Raw genomic sequence first — 24898 nt, forward strand, 5'->3', positions numbered from 1 at the left:
TTCTTTGACTGCTTCTCTGGGTTTTTAGTCTGCTTACTTGGATTTTGACTAAACATGTATGTGCGTTCTGATGCCTTGGGTCCACAGAAAGTGTCTTTTCAACATCCATTGTTCACACCAAAAGTTCTTTTAAAAAACCGTGCTTTACTTTGTGACTCAAACTGTGAAAAAAATATGTTATTTCTTTAAAAAAAACTGTGACTGATCCTCTCCTTTAGTGTATTTTTTAGAAGAATATCACAGTACCCGTAACTGAAAAACATATTTGGAATCCAAAATACATGCAGAAGATGTAAAAGTACTTTTTTCTGCCTTAAATAGTATTTGCAGGTATTTTCTTCCATCCATCCACTGCCAATAACTTTGGCCTGTACGTAGCCATGAGAGGCGAGAGAGGCAAAAAAAGCCCTGACAGCATTCGCAGCACCACTTGCAGCTGCTTGTAAAGCTTATTGCTGTAAGTGTTAAGTAATATTTAAAATATTTGTATCAATTAAATTATTCTCTGATCTGGATGTTGGCAGCTGGACAATAAGAGGACAGTGTTTGGAGAAATTTTAGAAAGAGAATCAAGCTGAAACTAACAAAGGGATTGTCAAAGTTAGGCCTTAAGGCAGCAGTGACAGCATAGGAAATTTAATATTAGGTAAATGTTTTCACAGTTGAAGGACAAAGAATCCCTTGCAGTGACGGTGGATCGGTTTGTTGTTCAGCTTATGAAGGTGATTTATGGAAAATAGAGTAATTGCTACGAAGCAGAGGAATGATAAAGAGTGCAGCAGATAGGAGCAGACGGCTACAGACACACAGCAGCCAAGAGGAAATGAAGGACACACCAAGAGGACGGGGACAGGAGGAGGGACAGGAGAAGTTGGTATTGAGAGAAAAAAAGAGCCTGAGAACAAGAGGAGAGACTGAGCGCGAGAGAGGAAAAGAGAAGGATCTCCAGAGAGGGAATGTGAGCAGACTCCTCCACCCAGACTCTCACCTGCCAACAGTCAATTGAAAACAACTCCGCACATAATCCCTGGGAACTAAAAATACCCAGCGCTTTGAAGGCCCCTCAGTCTCTATAGCAGATCCATGCTCCTTCTGCTCTATGAGGGGAATATTTAGGCATGCGTTAAACAGAGGCAGTGTAGCGATACACGTCGACATTAAGCCTGTGCACATATCGATGGAAGATGGAAAAGATATTAGAAACACAACTAGTATACAAATGTTACGGCAAGCTTTAAACTGTTAGTTAAAGGACACAAGTTAACGTTCAGTGTCCAACACCTCAACCAAAGAATAAAAGACGGCTACTAATCAAGGCTAGTGTTTGGGACTTTGACTGTTCCCCCTGCGGTTCAGCGGGACGAGTTTCCTGAAGAAGTCTGTTTTCCACTCGGCCATCCCAGCAAGCATGACACAGGATGGCTCACTTCCACTGTCGCTGTACAGCAGCACGGCAGAGAGAGAGAGACACACACACACACACACACACACACACACACACACACACACACACACTGCGGTGAGTGGCAGCAGGGCAGACAAACATTGCGTCATCACTCAGTAAATGACACACACCTCGGTGACCAGAGCTCCAGCCGGCTCGGCTCCACCAACCTGTTGCGTAACTCCAGGCTGAAGCATCCAGCATGAGAGCCTGTTCAGACTCTCATCTTACACAGGACTTGTGCCGTTGCTGTAAACAATAGAGAAAGAGCTGGAGGAGAACTCTCTCTCTCTCTCTCTCTCTCTCTCTCTCTCTCTCTCTCTCTCTCTCTCTCTCTCTCTCTCTCTCTCTCTCTCTCTCTCTCTCTCTCTCTCTCTCTCTCTCTCTCTCTCTCTCTCTCTCTCTCTCACCCTCACCCTCCCCCTTCTGTTACGCAATGCTGCTGGCCACAGCGGCTGAGCGCTGCAGAAGGCAGCAGCGTCCAGCTCTTGCGTAAGTGAACAGAGAGCGGGCTCTCAACAACAACAACCTGCGGTGAGGTCTGTCTCTCAGCCTTCTTAGCCGAGTGACACTTCAGTCATCACAGCTGAACGCTGGCACTTCACAGGGATGAAGAATGTTGGTTAGTGACCATGCAGTCTGTTTACAGCAACGCAGCAATAACAGCAAGAACTCTTGAAAACCACTATCCATCACGGTGACACACTCTCAGTCCCACTCTGAGCATAGTAGTGGTTTAAGTGTATCATTCTGCTGAACTCCTTCCTTTAAGTCCAAAACACTGGGCTTATATGCATATGCAGTTGTATATGCGCATCTATGTATTGTTAATTGAAGTACTCTAAACTGCTTTGGTATGATGTGGTGCCAGTTGAGTGAATGAAAGACTTTTCTTCCTTTCATTCACCAAGCAATTTTATATTTCTTCCTTCCATCCTTCCATCTATCCAACACCTTTCTAGTTCTTACTTTGATCCGTCCAAACATCCAGCATCTTTCTAGTCCTTCCATCATTACATCCATCTCGAACCTTTGAAGTACTTCCCTCGATCATTCCATCCATCCAACATCTTTCTAGTCTTTCCTTCCATCCATCCAGAACCTTTCTTGTCATTCCTTCGATCCTTCTAACCACCCAGCATCTTTCTAGTCCTCCGTCCATCCAGCATCTTTCCTTCCATCCATTCATCCAGCATCTTTCTAGTCCTTCCTTAATTCCTTCCTTCCTTCCTTCCTTTCTTCCTTCCATCCATCGATCCATTCATCCATCCATCCATCCCTTTCCGTCCATCCTGCACCGTTCTACTCCTTCCTTCCATCAACCCAGCACATTTCTGGGTTTGCCTTCCATCCTTAGATCCAGCATCTTTCTAGTCATTCCTTTCATCCATCCATATATCATCTTTCTAGTTTTTTATAGTCCTTTCCATTTCTTTATTCTATTCGTCAAGCAACTTATACTTCTTCCTTCCATTCTTCCATCTATCCAACACCTTTCTAATCCTTCCTTTGATCCATCCAGCATCTTTTAGTCCTTCCTTCCTTCCATCCATCCAACATCGTTCTAGTCCTTCCTTTCATCCATCCAGCCATGTAAAGTAAATGGTAAATGGACCTGTACTTGTATAGCGCTTTTCTAGTCTTCCGACCACTCAAAGCGCTTTAACACTACATGACATCATTCACCCATTCACACACTGATGGGAGGAGCCACCATGCAAGTTGCCACATCAGTTTAATTAACCATTCATACACGATCATACTTCGTAGGCACAGCCACGGGAGCAATTTAGGGTTAAGTGTCTTACTCAAGGACCCATCGACATGGGCTAGCGGTGCTAAGGATCGAACCGCCGATCCTCTGATTAAAAGACGATCCCTGCTCACCACTGAGCCACAGTCGCCCTGCTTATCAGCCTACGGGAGGTTAAGACCAATATACCTTCATAATAGGAGCAGACAACCTCAAATTCACATTCTGATGTGGAGTTTCAATATTAAAGTCCCCTGAAAAACATTAATAACGCATTAATAACGCATTAATAACGTGTTAACTACTCAATCCTTGAACGGCATTAATTATTTAACCATGCATTAACTGCATTTTTTTGCATTGGGAGTGGCTTATCACTGCCGTACACAGCTGCTGCACTTTAAATCTTTCCTGGACGGCGTAGTTCAGACCTAGGTTTTACGGCTCTCCCAGTCCGGCCTGCATGAGATTAATCAAAAATGAAAAATAAATAAATAAGATGCACATCATAAATGCAATACAATGACACTGCTTTAACTTTGAAGGCAATATTTGTACGTGCGCTTCTGTAGCCTCACCGACAGGCAGTGTTGACGACTTGCCGACTTGAGCCTGACGTGAGAGCACGTATTGTTATGCAGTTTCTGTTCTCAACGAGCAGCAAGTGCTGCCGCAAGCCGCTTCGCCTTTACAAAGCGCTCACAGGCGGTCAAGCTACCGGTGCTGCAGTCTCCGCGTCTAGATTGAAAAGTAATTGCGCATGCGCAAAGCTCTTGACCCCGCGCTCTGATCCACTATGGCACGGCACTTAAAGTCAGGATCAATTCTGGATCTTTAGTCTTCTCTCAAAGAGGAGAACTTTCCACACATCAGAAGATGTTCAGTGCACTTGTTCAAGCCAACACAGACTGGACTTTTCTCACTGAGGAAGAAAAACTGAACTGAAAAACATCAAAAGCACTTACTTTTGGTCTTTAACATATAACTTTAAGGTAAGCAAGACACTAAACATGAACAATAGAAGGACTGGCTTGGGACCCTTACTACTAAACACACTGTTTATGTTGTTCCATGATAAAAAACAAAAAATCTTCTGATACCTGTTCAGAAAAAAAGAAAAAACAGATTCATATAGTATATATGTATGTAAGTTAATTTGCTGTTGCTCCAGAGTGCCTGTTACATTGTTCTGATGACATTACTTTAAAATAAAAGTGCGCAAAACACTATTTTTTACTTCATTATTGAATTTGGCGCATAATACGATTATTCACGATTAATCGCAGACAAATCATGCGATTATTCAGTTAATTTTTTTCAACTTTGCCCAGCCCTAATATGAAGATATTTAGATCAAATACTCTGATTGCCAATGCAGTACAGACTTTCAGGCACTGCCATAAACTCTCTCTCCACATGAACGGAACCACTCCTTTCAGTCGTTCTGCTTCCTATTACAAAAGTGACACATCCTTCCTGCACTCTTTAAAGGCCTGATTAGAGGCAGATCTGAAACTTGTGCCAAACAACACTTTCTGTCCTGCACCCCTCGGCAATTTACACACCACAGGAATGTCTCTCCATACTGCTGGTACCTGAAAGACAACAGCTCACTCTGCTTCCAGATGATCAGCTCTTTTCAATGCTCAAGTAAATCTATTGTTTCAGATCCCCTCATTGACTTTAGTTTGTGATATTCACAGTTCATCTTTGGTTCAAACTGAAGTGTTAGAAACCCCTTTTACTCTTTTTTTTTGCCAACACAAACGCTGTAAAAAGCAGGTTCAAAGTGTCTTGTGTGGTGAATTGTTACCTGATGTGGAGCTAATTACTGCCTTTGAATTCAGCTCACTAAATAAAAGCAGAGAGCAACATGTGGTTTGTAAATAAGCAATAAATCTTTGGCTCACCATGTTTACTCCCTGTGACTTTCTTTAAATGCTGTTTAAAACAGGATTTTTACGGCCATAGGCACTCTGTGTCACCGTCTGATGCAGGACATGATGCTGGGAGGTACGCTTGTGTGTATGCGCGTGTGTATCCGGGGCACTTCCAAAGAAACAGCAGCGTAAATCAGATGCCAGCTATCATTACAGAAAAACATTGGCTGAGAAAAAGCAGGTTTTCTCGGGGGAACAGTGGGAGTGTGTTCAGCCATGCTGAGCAGCCTGTCTGCCTTCATCAGGACGTTTCACACTGTTACACTCCTGATCTTTGCACTCCACAGGAACAACAGGACTCAGCTCTGCCATAGTATGAAACACTTTGAGCAAAACATGCCTCCCAACACACGCTGCACAAACCAAAGACTTCAGGTTAAAAACAATGAAAAGTATTCAATCATATTTTCCTGTCAATATGCAGCTAATGATATCTGGAAGGTTAGTGAACAAACAGTATGTGAGAGATGTTTGCTCCCAATGTGTTTAGGCCCTCTTCACTTGATCGACGGCTGAACACAGCAGCGGCAACCGGTTGAGGACATTCCATCATGCAACAGGTAGCTGGAAAGAAACACATGAGCAGCTTTGCAAAGACTGTTTGTGCATTTCAGTGTGACAGAAAGGAAGACAGGTATTTATTCTGCCTTGAAGAGCAATACAGGAAAGGAGCTGACAAACAAGAAGGGGGTTAGGTATTCTTTAGGTATTAGGGTTAGGTATGCTTTATTGATACCAAGAGATTAAACTTGAATTCGGGCATGGTGGTTGTATACCTCCGTCAATTGGTCAAAATCCAGTTTACATCCACTTCGGTCCAGAATGTCATCACTTGAAGTTGAAGTTGTGAAGTTGGGGAAACATGTCTCTAAATCTCAGACGATCAGCACCAGACACAAACTTTTTGGGTCACTTGCCTTTGTCAGGAGGCTGCGGCCTATTAGAACCAAAAATGTCAGCCTCATCAACAAGGCTCCGGGCCCACGTTTACTCTCAGATCCTCTTGACAGGTATTCACACATCCCTCCACTGTATGCTTTAAAAATATTTTTAAGTGTTCATATTCTATTGTACATTTTTATATTTGAATTTAAATTGACTGCACTATCTTTATTATTATACACCCATTCCAAATTTCCTGCATGTGCAAACTTGACAATAAACCGTTTCTGGCACTCGTGGCGAGAATAGACTGGACGGACGCCACGGAATTAAAATAAAAAGATTTTTTCAGCAGTTATCCATATGACTGAGACCAGCGATCCCACTGGTGGGCCGCGAAGGTACTGCAGGTGGGCCGCGAGGGGTCATTTATACTGTAAATAAAAAAAACATTTTTCATTTTCAATTTTGAAAAGTTTTATATTAATTTAAAAATACGTATGATTTAAATTACGTGTTGTTCTTTTACTGGTGTAACCAAGGGTTCTTTTTGGGCCTATACCGGGTGGTAATAATAACACGATCGTTCGTCAGACAAGCCAGCAACTTCTTTATTAACGTCTTCCCTTTTTCACCACCAACATTTCTCCGCACTTCTTCTTCTGTTTTCCTCGTTCAAAATAAAAGCCCCGGAAACATAATACCATAGCTTACACTGGCAACAAAGACAATGCCTGTGGAATTAAAGGCGGTTTTGGATGAAGCGGTGAGAACAGTAAATTTCATCAAAAGTCGTCCACTGCACTTGTTTGCAATATTATGCACGGAGATTAGCTATAGCGTATTTTAGTTTTATTGTTTATTACAAATACATTTATAATTGTGTTCTTGTGTTATTGTTTTCTTGCTTTCCCGCTTAATTTAAGCATATTTGAATTTCTAAACTCTGTGGAGGAAAAGAAAAGGGGCAGTGTGAGGCCGGTAAGGGGGCCGGTCTGCGTGTGGTCCAGGGACAGTAACAGCCCCCGTTGCGCTGGGCCCGGGACGGTATGAGCCCCCGTCACGCCGGGTCCGGTCGTCTCTAAGTCGGGTTGTCAGCTGTAGCTGACACTGTCGTACGTTTGTGTTTAACATTTTAAAACATTTCTGTATGATCAGTACAGTTAACTGACGTGAAAAAAAACAATGTCAAATGGGGCGCCCTCTTGTAGTATTAAGGTAAATATATATGAGCTCCGGAGAAAATAGTATACAAAACATACATTGTCGGTTAATACATTTTTAATCGGTTAAATTCTTTAAGTGATTTAATAATTACTAGTTTATGTTTTGATCAGAATTGCAGGGCTCTCAAGTGTCACGCATTAAGCGTGACTGTCACTCATTTCGCGAGGGGACATCAACATAGACTAGAGAAGGCAGGGATTAAGCCACCGATGCTCTGATGTCTGATTGAAGGACAACCTTGCTCTACCACTGATCCATAGTCGCCCCAATTGAATTATTCAATAATCCCCACATATATTGCAGATACCAGTAGTTATCAACTTTGGAATGGACACAAACACAAAACCTCCGCTGTCTCAGTCAGACTCCTCGGTACATGACACTAACATGGTTGTTGTCTTTTCTATTATACAAAAATACACACAGTGAAATCCTTCCATCCTTTGGAAATGTAAATATAAATAGGAAAGTAGTCACTTGTGTAGACATCCAGTCCGAGCAGATGCAGCAGTGGGGGGTCTGCTGTGGAGGAACGGGAACTCTATAGCACTCCAGAGACATACAGGGAGCTGGAAGGCACTCGGCATCCTGTCCACTCAAACAGGGAGGTACTGTGTCACCAGCACACGCTATTAGAGTCTTTACAGCTGAGGCTCAGCGCTATGTCTTTACATACATTCATACATATATAAGGCGCAGTTAGAGTAATGCTCTAGTAAACACTAGCATACCTGCTTTCTGTCTAGGAGTTCTTACAAAGCACCACATTTTAAAGTGAAATTGAAAAGTTTCAAGTGTAAATATCTGAAACTACAGTAAGACTACTGTTCAAACTTTGTGGTAACAGCATTATTTTATTTTGAGCAACCACCATAAGAAAAAACAGCAAAAGTGAAAAGATGATAGTGAAGCTCACTGATTCAACAAAAACAAGATGTGGGGAGAAAACACATTAATAGGACTGGTTCCAAATGTTGGAAATACACTTATTCATATGCAGAGATTGAGATGAGAAAATGTGTATTAAGACTAAAAAAGGCTTAACTTCTTTGCTTTCTCAACTGGCAGGTTTCAGTGAATTGTGGTTGTGCCTTCAAATCGAATCAAAATGTTTGTATTTATTACTCTGTTGTTTATATGTCAGTGGCGCCGTGCGTTACCGACCTCGGACTTCTGTGAGTGCCGTGTAGTCCACATCACTGGTGAACTGGGGAAAAAAAGTGTGGTGTTATCTGGAGTTACTGTCACAGACTGACCCACTCAATACACGGTGTGTTCATACAGTCCACCACCCACTCTGACACACAGAACCACCACAAGCATACAGGGCGTGGGGACCGACCCGCGGAGCCCCTCCAAATGACGAGAAGAAAAAAAAAAAGACACCGTGAGCTACTTCAACCACCTGAGCGAACCACCCCCGCCGAGCAACATTCTGAGGACAGTCGATCCCCGAAGATGAGAGAAGGCACCGCAAGCACATAATCCATGGTCCCGGGAAGCGGCGAGGTCCGGGCACGGGCGGTCTAAAGCATGTGGCCGGAACCGGCGTGCCACCTTCGGCCCGAGCCTTTCCAAGCTGACCTTGAGCCGGTCGCTGTGCACCACAGTGGAGGAAATGCACCCGACAAGGGCCAGCACAGCAAGGGGAGAGCACAACCCTGTCGGGTCAACAACAGTGCACATTGTCCAAATCTATCTAACAAAACCACGGCACTGACAACCTGCATAGTGCACAGACAAGACATTGCAGCACAGCTGCACCGGCAGCAGCGGTGCATCTTGGCGAAGGGAGAAGCCACGAGGAGAAGCACCAGCAGCCCCAGTGTCAATCAGCAACAACAGCGCTGTGGCTTGTTTATGATTAAATACAACTTCATATGTAAAAAACAATAACATAATCGGCATGTCACTCACGATATGCACATAATCCTCTGTGCAAAAGGGGTCATCAGTAAGTCCTGAGATTCTAGATTCTAGGTGAGACGCTAGCTTCACTGACTAATCACAGTACATGTTAAAGGTCACGCAGGCCCTGTGACCAATCACACGTCCAGGCTCTCAAGAAGGCTGTTTTATGTATTTTAACCAGGTAAATCTCACATACATAAAGAGAAGTGAAATGTGATTGGATCGACAAAAAAAAAAAAAATTATAAAATAGCGATAACTTTGCGATTCTGTTTATGCCACCGGAGAAGGCTTAGAAGGCCCTGACGGCCCGCAGTGTTACATGTATGACTCTATTGTTTGTAAGTATGTGTAAGTATTACTCAATTGTATTTTTTGATATGGCACAAGAATTTCCTTTAAGATTGATAAAGTTCCATCTGGTCTTATAACATTATCCGTGAACTTTTGCGGAGTGATGTGTCTCATGATGTAAAGTTGTGGATTTATAAGCGTTTGATTAAAAGAACTTGCAGTCAGACTTAGCGTGGGTTAAGCCTCAAAAATTCAGGTTCCTACATTTCCCATAATGCAAATTAAACCATTCATCATTAGACCCTCCCTGTAAATACCCATATTTTTCAATATCCACACCACCAGTTTCTGTTATCAATATCCCAAAAGTCCTAAAAGGTCATTAGCCACCAAATTAGCTACTCTCCTGCTTGAACTTTCCATGTATTGAGTGGCAGGCAGAGTATACACAAAAAGGCCTATAGCTAACAGGGTTTAAATAAACCACTGTAAACCTGGCAACAATGTCTCCCACCCCCTCAGCCCTCGACTTCCTCATTCCGCTGCCCAGCCTGTCTGTGAGGCTTTCAGGCCCATGTGCCCCACATAGCTGCCTCTGAGGATTTCCTGGCATCCAACCAGAGAAGGCTGATACTAAATAAATAGAGCCTATCAGCTGAGTGGCTCACTGCTTGATCTCCCTCCTGTCAGCATCGGCCTCCAGATGTGAAGACCTGGCCAGTGTCACCAGTTCACATGAATGGGAATCTTTCCTCCCTGCGTGTTGACTCAGTATTATTTATACCCTGTAAATGCTTTGCTGACTGCACTTGGCATCAGTCCACATCTATTCATATTCAAGGTATTTACACAAGAGGCAGGGCCAAGGATAACATTTAATGCAAAATACACCTCAGGGCATACAAAATGTCCTGCTAATTTATTTTTGCTTCAGCTCATGTGCTCACATTTCTGATGGAAATGGGAAAGCCATATTGGGTTAATAGCTATGCAGTTGCATGTAATATGATTATTTTGTTTCTACAGACATGCCTGTCATCTGATGTCTCTTTGATCCGCTAAAGAAGAAATTCAACTTCTCCACATGGGAGGTCAAATGTCAGGGTCAGCTACAGAACAGCAGAGAAGAGAACCCACACCTTCTACTTGAAGTGTTATAACTCAAACTTGGCTTCCTTTGCAAACTGCATGTTTGTCTCCAGGAGGCAAGGTCTAGTTTTGAAAAGTGAGGTGTCTTAAACCTGGATTCTTTCTAATGTGCATGGGGAGTGACTCCTTTGGTTGTATAGAAGTATATGAGAGAACGACTTCTTCAATGATACTTCTAACTTAATTTATTCCATCAGTAAACAAAACATAAGTGTATGATCTCAATCTCTAGTTTCAAGTCTTCTTTAACACAGCATGATGTTCATTTAGTAAATTATGGTCCATTTAGAGTCAAATACACCATAAAGCAGAGTATACTTTAGGGCGGGGCTACCTTGTGATCAGCACGTCTTTACCAGAGGTAAAGAAGTCACTCCTACTCAGTCCAAATATTCACTTCCAATTACTGATTGCCAAAATCCAAGATGGCTAAGGCCAAAATACTGAACTCAAGACTTCAAAACTGAGGTCAACAAACCAATGGATGACGTCACAACAACTACGTCCACTTCTGACATGCAGTCTCTAGTTGACTATTATTCAGAAATGAAACTACTGATTTTATCAGATCGATTCACTGCCTGTCCATTATTTCCATTTCATCTTTTGAGGCGTCTGCGTGCATTTTAGTTCAGTCGGTGAGAGTGTCGGAAATCAGTTAGCTGGGCATGATAGCTCCTCCATATGCTCATGTCAATACATAAAGGGGGCTCCACCAATTTTACACATAGAAATCTTTGCACAAGAACAAAGATGAGTAACACCAAACACTGAGCATTCAGATTCAGGAAGATTTCAAGCAAGAAGATTTAAACAGAGAAGGCCTGGAGTTACACTGAATGAGTGAATCCTGAATAGCTACAACATGACTCCCATGATGACACAAGGGAACCATTCTTCATTGAGTCTTAGGTGTCAAACAGCTCCCAAAACTCGTTGCTAGTCAGGACACCAGCACCAGAACTACATTTAGAGACACAGAAGTATTTTCAGAACCAATACTCTGGGTGATCTACAGACACCTTCACAGGGATTTTAATGTTAGTAGAAAGTAGATCCAGTGAGTGGGGTGGAGGCAGACAGTAACTAACAACACACGTGAACTAGTAGGGCACAGATAGAAATGAATGTGTGGTTGGGGTTCACTCCCACGCTACACCCTAACCTCCTAGGTCCTCAGCTATCTGTATTGCACACATTCTATTGAAGCAGTCACCAGCAGTGACGTCAGAGAGTTAGAGGAGGACACGGCTGGTGTCCCCGTGCTCATCCACAAGAATGTTCCAAAACAATTGCAAAGACGTCACCGCGACGGAAGGTGTTTGAACTTCTCACTCAAGTAACATCAGTGGGATCACATGCACGCACACACGCTTACTCTCTGCCGGGTAGAAGGGCTGCATGTCGACCTTGTGGACCTCCTTGGCGTAGTACTCTTCCTCGCTCCGCTGCCGCTCGCACGTCGCCGCGCGCGAGTTCGCCTTCTCCTGCAGCAGGTCGCGGGTGCTGTTGTAAATGGCCACGATGTCCCGAGACACCTCCTCGGGCTCGGGGAAGTCCTCCGGGGGATTGATGAGCTTCAGCTTGCTCAGAATCTGCCCTCGGATGGCCTCGATGCGCTTCTTCTTGAACTGGTCCATGTCCAGCGTGCTGCACGTGGACAGACTGAGCGCCACGGCGGCTAGATCCAGAGTAAGGAGAAGACTGACGACACACAGGTTCATCTTCTGCCGCTTCCAATACCAAATCAATTAATAAAACAAATAAATTTTAAAAAACGACCGAGGAAAATATTCACCGAAGTAATTTAAACCCCGCCAGGCAGACACATTTCTGAGCCCAAAATCATTTATGACCGCGAGCCAAGTGGCCCCGAACAGCTATGTGTAAAAGCGAATGGTTCGAATTCCCCAGTTTCAGTAAAGTGTACCTGAAAATCCATTCAACTGTGTGGACAGAAGGAGAAGCCGTGACTTAACGCCGGGAGAGTCGGTGCAGCGGACGTGCGGCCATCAGGCGGCTGCGAGAGGTCTGGATGGAACCTGGGGAGCTGAAGACAACGGGACCGAGCTCACCTCCATCGCGTTTACTCTCCACACATGTCACGGACTCGGTCAAAAATCGCCCGAACTCGAAGGCGGGCCCGAAGTTCAGCGGAGACGCGACGTGGGAACTTTTTTAAAAACTTTTTTTTCTGACGCGCTGAATTCACGAATCCATCCAAAGTTGTGATTTCACGATGCTAGTCTTCCTTCGGGATTAGCTCACAAACAGCTCGGAGTTTGGCTTCGGTGCGAATGCATTGCGCTTTTACGCGTCTCCCTCAACCCATCTAGTTGGGGGACGGCTCGTGCCAAGCGGACAGCAGCGGCCGCTTTAAAAGGAGATTAATACAGGACGAAAGTTCCACGTGCTCCCCCTCTGGTCTGTGGTCTTCACTGTCGGAGAAGGGGACCCTTCAAAGCCACGTTACGAGGCGGTTTGTTATGAATAGGAGCGCTCACTGTGCCCATTGGGACAGCGCTGCAGCGGCTAATGGCCCGACGGCCTCTGTTGCGTTACGACGCAGGGTCCTAAAGCCGGTCTGTGCGAGATCTCTCACGAGTTCCTCTCTGCGTCATTAGTTAGTTTCATTGGAAAGGAGTTCCTTTTTTCAACTGGTGTTCAAACCGTGCTGAGCTCTGCACTGCAGAATGTCACATGTGTTTGTTGTGTACAGATCGAGCTGCTGTGGTTCAGTAATGCTGCCTGCATACAGACCATGGTTTCATCACATGCATGCTCTGTTTGGATAGTGCACTTTAGGTATACTGTCACTGCAGTTATGCTAGTGAGTTCACTTTATTGCCATTACGACAAAGAACACAGCATGACAGTAAAATTATGACCTAGATACACGTGTTAGAGTGATGCAGAGGAGACTATGAGGACAAACTGCTGTGGGCTTCAGTGCAGTCTGAACTTTGGAGTCTGATGCATCAGTGTCAAACTACTGAACCAAAGCAAAATGTGTCAGAAGAGAAGGCCTTGAAGCCCCTTAGCCTGTATCACCACCATAGACTGTGCCATCGCCACCATAGACTGTATAAGCATGATGTAGCCTCTGTGACGTCACCACTATAGACTGTATGAAATTGACATAGCCTCCATGACATCACCATTATACTGTATTAGCATGACTTAGCCTCTGTGTCATCACCCCCATGGACTGTATAAGTGTGATGTAGACTCCGTGACATCACCACATTACTGTATAAGCATGACATGGCCTTTATGACATCACCGCCATAGACTGTATAAGCATGACATGCTTCCGTGTCAATCACTAGCTTCACTCAGACTGAGCTTTCTCACAGTACAGAATCTAACACGTCAGATTGAATGCTGATTGGTTGTGGTGTTTGACAGGCAGACCTGACGACGTTAATCCGTACAACACGTCCAGGAGTCTTTACCACACAAATTTACATCTCCTGAGGAATACAAACAGACATTTGTTTGACTTGATCACAACTTTGACAACAGTAACAGACAAAACCTTCACTTACTTGTTCCTGAGCATTCCACTGGACTGTGCAGTCTTCATCAGCAGGTAAAGTTTGCTCACTTCTTATGGGATTGTAAATGTTCTTCTGCACGTTTTACATGAAAATTAATGATTTAAATAGTTTTTACTAACACACAGTCTGATCGTGACACATAGTACAGAGCTGCAGCACGTTGAGCTGGTCAGCGCACACACACACACTGTGATGAGTCCTCTTCACTCCATCAAGTCATATTCCCGATCACTCATGGAGAACATGAACCCAGCTCAGGGCCTTGGGCCCGTTAGAGAACAGAGCGGCCGAAAGTGAGCCAGCTGGCCAACACTAATTTACAAAGGTTGATGGCCACTGTCCTTTTTCAATCCAATTAAATGGAAGGCTGACCTTGCTGTTTAACTTTGATATTTCATTTGAGTCACAGTTTGAAGCTACACTTTGTGCTGGTGTCTCTGAGCTAATACATTTAACAGGGACCGGATAAAAGGCAGCATTTCTCGGTGTGGACATGAGACATTTGTCCAGTATGTGCAGACGGTCTAACGCACAGCATCCCCCCCTTATGCCAAGATGTCTACAGGTTTTGCCACTAGTGAGGGCCATAGGAAACCCTACAGTCACACTATGAAGACGACCCACCTGACACTAAACTCTAAGGGCCACATGGACAGAAACACTCAAGAGCACTGATGGACTTTCATCAATTGGTTGTTTATTCAAAACATTCATATTTACAGAGTTTACAATGTTACAATAGCATTAAGGAGAAGCTCCTCCAAGTTCCCTCAGGTCCAACATCTGTCATCCTGTTTCCACATGTTTCTCTCACAGAGTAACGAAGGGGCGGGGCTTGCTACCATATTTAAGCAGTTCCACCCTTCCTAAGGTTCAGCTGTACTTTGCAGGTCAGGGTTTTTGTTCCCCAGAATGTCCCTGAAGGCGTCGCAGCCTGCAGTACACAGTCGCTTCAGTTTTTAGTGCCTTTGTCATCCTCCTCTCCGTCACTGTCTTTGTCCCAGTCTTTCATGGTGGCTCCCATCATGAAGTCATCCGAGAGGACACGCCAGGAGGGCCGCTCTTCTGTTGCCGCAGCCACCTGCTCTCTCACACACACACACACACACACACACTGTTTAGGGTTCAGCTCTGCTCATGTCTTTATGTCATTAATGAGACAACAGTGACACTATGAGGTGACACATGGAAATTACAGCTTACTAGATAGAGTGATGAAAAGTATAAGACCATGCTGCAAAATAAAACAGTAGTGTGCATTTGTTTTTTTTCTCACTGGTTCGGTGTACAACATGCATGGTAGGCCAAAGAGCACAGTGACACATCTATCTCTTCATCCATTGCAGCAGCTGTGAACGGGCCCAATATCTGCCCTGAGATCATTTGAGTTTCCCTCATAGAACACTGATGGATGGATGCTGTATTCCTTCTGTAGAGAATGGGGACACCAGCCTATGAAAAGGATGTCATTGAACTTACAGTAGTTTCTTCTGTCCTGCTGCTGGCTCCGCTGCCTCCCTCTGACTTTCTGAGGACATCGATGAAGTCTTTCTTAGAGACGGACGAAAGCAACTTGGCCTTCTTCCTCTCTGAGCCACCAATTTCCTTCACCTTGATATCGATGGTTTTCTGGTGCTTCCTCACAGCGTTGAAGAGCTGCACCACACCTCTGAACAGAAACACACACTGGGATCAGGAATTACACTTATTGTTAAGAATGTTAAACAACGCCTCACAGAAAAAAGTGGGCACCTGGTTGCAATTCTCTGCAGATTTTTTTCAGTGTCGCGGTCCTTCACTACATCAGGTTTCTCTCGAGCCATCATCTCCCACGCTCGCTTCTTGTCAATCTGATGGACACAGATATGGAAAACACTTTTCATACTGGAATTCTATAAAAACACACCAGTCTGCAACTATTTTTGCAGCGTTCATGAATGCAGCTTGTAAATAGTAGGGCTGAGCAAAGTTGAAAAAATGTAACTTAATTGCATGATTTTTCTGCAACTAATCGCAAATTCAATAATAAAGTAAAAACTAGTGTATTGCACTCTTTTATTTTACAGTAATGTTATCAGAATAATATAACAGGCACTCTCGGAGCAATGGCAAGTTAACATACATACATGGTTTGTGTGGCAGTGATAAGACCCTCCAAATGCAAAAAAAAAAAAAAGCAGTTAACGCATGGTCAAATAATTAACGCCGTTAAAGGATTGATGCATTTTTAAAGCATTAACTTTCCCAGCACTAATATATAGACAATTCTTTTTACATGGTCAGCTGGGAAACTAACGTTCTCCTTTTACAGCTAATGGCCCGACGGCCTCACTGAAATGTATTTCTGAATACATTTTAGAAATAGGCTATACAGAATATAGATTTTTTTTGCTGACTAGCGCTGACTGTTTGATCGGAGTTTCAGGAACATTCTGTCCTGCAAAGGAAGCACCTAATTTGCACTTGCATTCGGTTTGTGGTTATGCAAATGTCGTTACGGGCATTACCTGTTTCTTTCTCTCCAGCTGTTCCATTCTCTCTTTCTCCTTCATCTTGTCCAGCTCTTTGCTCTTCACTAGGATGCTGTTTCTGCTCTCGGGGGTCTTCTTTCCCAGGATCTTGGCCATGGCCTCAGCCCATCCAGCATTAGGGTTACTGTCATCTCCCTCCTTAGCCTCCTCATTACTCTCGCCTTCACCATCTCCGTCAGTGTCTCCATCACTCGCTTCCTCGTCACTCGCTCCATCGTCTGAGCTTTCATCATTGCTCCCTCCATCAGAATCCCTCTGGTCATAGTTGTCCTCAGACTGAGGCTGTGCATCGTCTTCTGAGGCACACAAACAAATAAATGTTTACGGCTGCTGCAACCTACTGAAATTACATTACTCATGGTCCACCACAGTTGAGATCAGGAATGGGTTAAAAACAATACCTTGGAAACCCAAATTTGTATAATATTCAGTTCTCACAAAACGCTTCAGAATTTGATCTCATTAGGAAACCCAACGTCTAAAGGTTGACGTGGATAAGCTGTTTTTGAAGAGTGACACTTTAATAAAAACACAGAAAACATAAAATAGTCAATCAGAAATACTGTTCCACGTTGCTTCGTTGTATCCAGCTTTTAAGCCAGTTGGTTCCGATCCTGCTGCACAGGGCAGCACTATGACATTGAAACATTTACAGCAGTGTCCACACGAAACTTTGATCAACATTTTTTGGAGGAGTGACAGAGGCAGCAGAAAAGGAAAGGAAAAAGAGCAGTTAATTGCTGATGGCTACAGTAGCTAGCTATCCATCAACCTTTTAACTGAGTAAATACCGAAAGTTAAACGGAAAAAAAATATATTGACAAATATTTATTTTGTCTGGTTCAGAAATGATCTCCCGGTTGATATTAATGATGACGCGTTGTCCAGTAAAGCATACTAACCTTAACTAACCTGCCCTGGTTAGTTCTCACCCTACAATGCTGCACTTATCCAGCTGTGGTTGCCGTAAAGCAGGGTAACGTGAGCTGACTAACAGGAACAAGGCTAGTAGTGCTAAGCTAGCTACGGAGCACATTCACGTCTACCACCAAATAAAGTAACTTAATCTAGCGAGGAAACATATCTGGAACATTCCAAATAAGCTTCCAACACCTTTGTTGTGTTTAAGAGCGATCACAATAGTGCATTAAAAACTTACCAGAAGGCTGCACATGTGTTTTCATCAGAGCTGCCATCATGGAGTTACACTAAAATGTCTCCGCAGAGTCCAACTACAATTGGTTCCGTCACTACTTCTTCTTTGGTATTATGGTGGGTGGCAACCAGCGTTAAGACGTATTACCGCCGCCTACTATGTTGGCGTGTGGACCAGAGTTATTATTGTTATCGTGAAAACCCTGAATCCTGTGGCACTTACGAACGTTATTTGGTAAATGGTTGAGCGTGAGAGACTGTGTGTGAGGGCATGCCATGGTGTAACACAAAAAATAATACCAAAATTGTTGGTATTTGTTTGAACTTTTTACTCACATATTTGAACGTTTTCCAGGCTCTTTCCTTATAAGAGGAGAGGTCATTTTTAAATGATCTATTTACTTGTTTTCGTTAAAAAATAAAAAATAAAAATAAAAAAAAAGATTAAATTACAAAATAAAATGTTTGATGAATATATCTGTGTAATACAGTCTCTGATTCTATTCCTGTGATATCATGTGTTTTTGTTTCATCTTTAATCGTTAATGTTTCAGATTAAATGTAACGTGCCAGGCTAGAAACACATGTTCCGTCCTCTTTATTTAATCTGCTCCATACTTTCACTTGTGTCTAATAGGCTCGTTCGTTAGAGCTGCGCCTCGCCTGGAATCCAGACGAGAGCAGGCGGCCGCTGCGGGAGGCGTTGACGAAAAACTGCGATCAAGTCGGATAGTTTTCAGCTGCCTTCAAAGTATTAACAGGAAGTTACAGAATATAATGCTTCCTGTTAGTTCCGATATGTAGTCTACTTGTAGTTTTTAATTTATTCATATGTGACTTAATATATATATATATATATATATATATATATATATATATATATATATATATATATATATATATATATATATATATATATATATATATATTCATGTTGATTTGTGTGTGTAGCTGCATCCTTTGTTGATTTTATGTCTGCCTGTGATAAACATTACTATTGGTTTGGATGTGTGTTATACAAATACGATTATGCATTATGAACCACACAAAATATGTTTTTGGATTAAACTTGAGACTGATAGTCAACAATCGAGCATTAAGTATTACAACTACACATAAAATAGGGATTTTCTAAAACACGTGGTGTTTGCTGTCACATCTAAGAGCCAATCAGCTCTCTGATGTGACGAGAGCCAGGCGTTTCCCATCATGCCCTGGGCCAGTCAGGCAGTGGAGAGCTGCTGCAGCGCCTGCCTCTGAAATCGACGGCCGCCTTGCTCTCGTGAGACTATGGTTGACCACGTGTGCATGACGTCAGAGCAAGCCGGGAGCAAGTGGGACACAAATCTAACCGGCATGCATTGTACGTTGATCGCCGGTGATCGATTCTGCGCAGAACTGGCTCATCTCGAACGAGTCTAATGTCACATTGATATGAACTGTGGGTAATTCCCTTGGTCACAGGCCCAATCCCAATCTCCACCTTTACGGATTCACAGACTTTGAGGCGCGCTCCCGAGAAGTCCTTGAGGGTTTAGGGGTGTCCCATTGTCAAATTCTGGAGTGCCTGAGGGCTCTGTGGCGGACATTTTGAGCCCTTTATGAACCCTTTCCATAAGTCAACATTAGACGCTGACTTTATCGAAGGGAATTACCCACAATGCATTGCAACGAGGCACGTTGGCATTTAGCCCGATAAAATACCTTTCCAACATTATGGAACATAAAAACACATGAATTAGAGGAAAGCAAACAGAATATATACATTTTCTGTATATTCATCATACATTTTATTTTGACAAAAACGAGTGAATAAATAATATGAAATGACTTCTCATTTTGTGAGGAAGATGTTTAAACTAGTAAAAAAAATAATTTTAAATACATAATTGTACAGTGTTTTTTAATGTAGTCATGTGATGTTGCAGCAAAGTGCTGTCCCATTCATATTCACACCAGCTCAAACCCTCACAGACTCTCACACTCAACCAGTTAGGAGCTGACGTCAGTGAGTCCCTGAGGGTTCAGGGTTTGAGGGTTTAGGGTGGAGATTGGGATTGGGCCAAAGTCTGCAGAAATGCAGGCTTTCAGAAAGGGTTCATAAAGAATAATAATAATAATAATAATAATAATAATAATACATTATCATTTATTAATCCCCATGGGGAAATTATTCTCTGCATTTTACCCTGTCTAAGTAATTAAGGAGCAGTGTGCTGCCGTGAAGCGTCTGAGGAGTAACTAGGTTTAAAATGTCTGCTAAAGAGCCCTCAAACACTCGAAGATTTGCCAGTGGGACAACCCTAAACCCTTACAGACTTTGAGGCTCCCATAAAGTCTGTGAATGAGGTGACTGGGATAGGGCCAAAGCTTCAGTACTTCTTTTAGCTATCCTCCCTTCTCGCTGTGTACCAGCATCAGGACTACCTAAACATTCACACACCGTAGGCACAGCTTGTAGGAGCAATTTTGGGGTTAAGTGTCTTGCCCAAGGACACATTGACATGGACTAGCAGAGCCGGAGATCAAACCATCGATTCTCTGATTGATGATCCTGCTCTACCACTGAGTTACAGTCACCAAGTTCATGTCCCTGGTTAAAAATCGAGTAGACTTGTGACGAAACCAGGGCAAGCAGTATGTTGGTCTGCTCCAACCGAGCTAGGACGCAAGGAAGGACGCAAAGTTGCATGCTATTTTGGTGCTTAATTCTAACCCAGATTTTTTATATAGAAGCACATCTAAAATTCAGCATATCAATGCAGTACACATTATACATTTTACAGCTATTATGACAATATCAAAAAATCTATCGGTATTACAATACAAAAGAAACAAGTGTGGCATTGTGCTTCTTTGTAAGTTATATTTCATGGATTTTAGATGGTCACGAATATGTAAACAAACAAGTACATATTGGTTTACACATCCTTTCTGTTTCTCTGCCTGACCCACACAATGAAATGGAGTGTCCCAGAGCAACAACCTGTTGATAGATGATTAACATTTTGCTTTGTGTTTCCAGACAGACTCAGAGATCCAGCAGCATGGACGACAGAGCCAAGGTGAAGACAAAAAAGGGAAAACAACAGCTGCGCTGGGTTTTGTTTACCTGGTGGTATCACGGATCAGGTGACAGTAACCAATAGTTACTGTAAATGTTAAGTCCGTGGGCGGAGTTCAGGGCTCAAGGATCCTGCGAAGCTCAGTTAAAGTTGTTAAACGACTCAGCCAGTATTTACACACACACACACACACACACACACACACACACACACAAATATATATATATATATATATATATATATATATATATATATATATATAACTATATATATATATATATATATATATATATATATATATATATATATATATATATATATATATATATAACTATATTGACTTATTTAAACATTAACATTTATTTATATAAATTGTACTCATTTCATGATTTATTTCAGAGGCATATGTATTTATTTATTTGTGTATGTATTTATATATTTAATATTGAATGAAATGGCATTCCATATAAACGCAGCTACATATGCAAAGAGCTACCACAAACTTATTTATATTGACTTTACTTATATTAATTTACATCCTCATTAATAGCTATGCTTATTTTTCTTTACAGAAGGATACCAGTGATAACGTGATTGTCACCTCATTGAAATTGAAATGTCTTAAAATGTATACAAAAAAAGTAATTTCTAAACAAACAAAAACATATTGATTATTTATTTATATTAAAATTAACTGCTCATTTATTGGATAATTGAGGCTTTTATTTTACATTTCTTTTCTACTGATTCATATAATGTGATGGTAGCTTTAGTCTTCCATACAGAATCACCTGGAGGAAGGATCCAGAAAGGACAAACCAGTAGTGGGTGTGTCCTGTATGGGCTGCTGTCATACAAACAGGGAAAAGAAGCGCTTTCAGACATATTTTGTGACACACAGAGTTTTGTCGACTCACTTAGGAAACAAGTCTGGAGAGAGCCTGACAGAGCTCCAGGGGAAGACTATTTGTCAGTCTACTGCACATCTCAGGACAACATGTCACGGACTAAACTGGGTAAAGACATGTCTACTTTTATTCATATCTGTGTAAATGACTGAACTCTGCATGCTTCTGTAAACTGTACTTAAGAATACACAATTAGTAGTGTACCCTATGCTTTTTTTCTACATGTTGTATACAAATCATCATTTTCAATGTTTTTTTTCACACTGACAATGAATACCAAGGACTTTCTTCAAGAGTACTGGACACTCACGTTTTTTATGTGTTACTTGACTACTTTCTCAATCCTATAAAGGCACCAAGACCCTTTACCCAGTGCAGTGCTACCTGTTTTGATTTGGAGTGTGAACTGATATGAATCATGGCCACATGGTGCCTCTGCTGGCTAAACCTGACTAACCAGACTAATAAGAGTCTCTGCAGGTGTGACATACATTACACATGGTGAATGTACTCACTTTACTTCCATTAGTAAGTTATTTAAATGATTAACTGTTTCATTTGATTATATTAAGAGGAATTCAGTTATTCAAATGAAACCTTTGTCCTGTCATTGAAAGGTTTATCATGTTAGGTATTATCATTCAGTCCTGAAGGGCAACTGTTCAAGAGGAAATGTCCTTCACCTTATTAAGAAAAATAGTAAAAAAAATATCAAAAATACCCACCAACCTTGAAAAAAGAAACCAAGTAACCCAAGTTCTATCTAACTATTGAAACATCACATGCAATAACTTCCTCAGGGGTGAATAGTTTTGTTCTTGTCATGTTTCAGGAGCCAAGAGCCCTTTAATGGAGGCCGCTGTGGGTTTTGCACTGGGAGCAGTGGGAGGCTGCATACTGGGAGCCACAGAGGACCCAGTGGACAAGACCATATCATTGATGACGGCAGCCGGTCCACTGAAACCAGTGGTGGATGAAGTCAGGACAGTGGGTGCTCTGGGGCTTGGGACCCTTATTGGAGCTACAGCACTGACCACGGCCATGACTTCAGTAGTAGCTGGTGTGATTCTGGCAGCAGCGGTAGCGTCAATTGTTAGCACACATGTTGGTACCTCCCACATAGACTCTGTTAGCGTCTGGGCATCAGCAGGACTCGCCGGGGCCTTCGGAACCACTCTCAGTGGAGCCACGCTCGGGGTCTTGATCGAATGGATTGTGATGAATTATGGCATGGTGGGCCTTCTGTGGGCGCTAAGCATATTCACCGTGCTCAAACCACCCCTGCACTTTGTATTTAAGCTCCTCTGGAAGCAGGGAGAGGCCTGTTGCACTCTGGGATCTAAAGACTGGGACAGTGAGAAGAAACATACAGAGGTTACAGAGTTGCAGCACAGGCAGAGAGTGGCTCTGCAGATGGAGCAGAGGATCCTGACACTGGAGAAGGGTGGCAGCACCAGCGGGATGGAGAACATGACCACATGGGTCACTGAGCGAAGGCAGAGAGAGGAGATTGAGAGCAGGAAAATGAAGAATGAAGAAGCAGAGATGGAGCAAAGAACCATGCAAGATTGGCTCAACACAGTAGTGGTCAAGTATGTGGACATTCTGGCTTTCTCAGGGATACCAATGACAGTGGTTGCCATAGTAACATCAGGGTTTGGGGTGTTTGGTTATGGAGGCCATCAGTCGGTGTTCATAGTTCTTCTGGCTTTGGTTGCACTGATAGCCTATTTGCTCCTGCAATCTTCAGACTTTAAGTTCTGGATGTTGATAGGATGCATGGGGATGCTGGCAACTTTCGTCATCGCCATGCTCACCCTACAGTCAGGTCAGGTGGTCCTAATAACTGCCACGAAGATGCGAGCAGCAGGGCAGAGCCAGTCCAGCGAAAACATCAGTGCTCGAATGAACTACCAATCCTCCCTGGAAGCTTTGAACACAGCTTTTTTTGCAGCAAAATTATGCGAGTTGGGTTTGGGGGCTGCAGTGGGGGGTCCACTGGTGAGGCGGGCAGCAGGAGAGGTAAAAGTGATAGCAGGGGCAGCTTTGGTGGCGGTGGGTTTATTGGCCGGGGTGGAGTTTTTAGCCCCAGTGCTAGGAAATGGAGGGAAAGCAGGGGCGTTGCTGGGGGTGGTGGGGGCAGCAGGGGTGTCTGTTGGTGCAGCGGCAGCTGTGGCTGGAAGGTGGTCCTCATGGCCAGGGACTTTGGGAACAGTAGCAGGCTTAGTTATTGGAGCATTAGTGATGGGAAAATGGCATATTGTCAACATCGGCCTGCAAGTGCCTGTAGCCTATGTCTTTGCTATGACCAATTCATTTTAACACAACATATGTTAAGATCCTATCAGCCTATCGTAAAACATGTTGTCAATGCACTATGTGTTGTCAGTGTGTCATATGCATTGCCTGCTGACTCTACTATAAAGGATACATGTGGTTATATTCAATAATGTTTCTTCCAATCACAAATCCCATGTAGTGTTCTACTAATGTGTGTATCAAAGCCTGATGGAGCTTCTTCCTCTGTGACATATAGCTCCATTGTTGTCTATAACTAGTAAAAGAATCAGTGAGCCACATTGCTGTGCTGAGTGACATGTTCTTTCACGTGTTCATTTTGACTGAATCCAACATACCTTCGGCACAAATACTCACTAGAGCACCAAATGTGGATTAAACTGAAAAAGTGACCAATAAACAGGTTGTTCCTTTTTAAGTAACATTACAAACCACAGTGACCAGCTGTTTACGAAAATGACTGAGCATTATTTTTATAATGAAACTTATGTTTTATTTTATAGTTATTATAAAGATTGACATCTTTAGGTTTTGAGATTTGTTTAACGAATGGCAAAAATACACTGCCTGGTCAAAAAAAAGTCGCCATCAAAAAATAGGTCACACACACTAATATTTCGTTGGACCGCCTTTAGCTTTGATTACGGCACGCATTCGCTGTGGCACTTTTTCGATAAGCTTCTGCAATGTCACAACATTTAATTTCATCCAGTGTTGCATTAATTTGTCACCAAGATCTTGTATTGATGAGTCTGACCACTACGCAAAGCTTCTCCAGCACA

The 24898-nt window shown here is 42.8% G+C and overlaps 2 protein-coding genes across 3 annotated transcripts in view; both read right to left on the minus strand.

Annotated features, from left to right (window-relative positions):
• tgfb2 (transforming growth factor, beta 2) overlaps nt 1–12941 on the minus strand; it is a 51355-nt gene extending 38414 nt beyond the window's left edge. The window contains exon 1 of the mRNA XM_068570684.1: nt 11978–12941. Coding sequence (XP_068426785.1) covers nt 11978–12323 — 346 coding nt within the window. The 5' untranslated portion in view covers nt 12324–12941. The remainder of the gene's footprint in view (nt 1–11977) is intronic.
• Nucleotides 12942–14839: 1898 nt separating this feature from the next.
• On the minus strand, nt 14840–17913 carry rrp15 (ribosomal RNA processing 15 homolog). 2 transcript variants are annotated; one of them, XM_068570407.1, is made up of 5 exons: nt 17850–17913; nt 16667–16986; nt 15912–16009; nt 15639–15828; nt 14840–15240 (listed from the first exon to the last, which is right to left on the minus strand). In XM_068570407.1, exons 1-5 carry the CDS (start codon nt 17887–17889, stop codon nt 15112–15114), a joined length of 777 nt encoding a protein of 258 aa, XP_068426508.1. In that variant the 5' UTR covers nt 17890–17913; the 3' UTR covers nt 14840–15111. The 2 variants fall into 2 exon arrangements, with proteins under 2 accessions (XP_068426508.1, XP_068426509.1); XM_068570408.1 differs by having other exon boundaries at nt 16667–16983; nt 17850–17905.
• Nucleotides 17914–24898: the final 6985 nt, after the last annotated feature.

The sequence above is a fragment of the Clinocottus analis genome, unplaced genomic scaffold (genome assembly GCF_023055335.1).
Source record: "Clinocottus analis isolate CAN_PGR_092001 unplaced genomic scaffold, fCliAna1.0.p SCAF_9, whole genome shotgun sequence".
NCBI lineage: Eukaryota > Metazoa > Chordata > Actinopteri > Perciformes > Cottidae > Clinocottus > Clinocottus analis.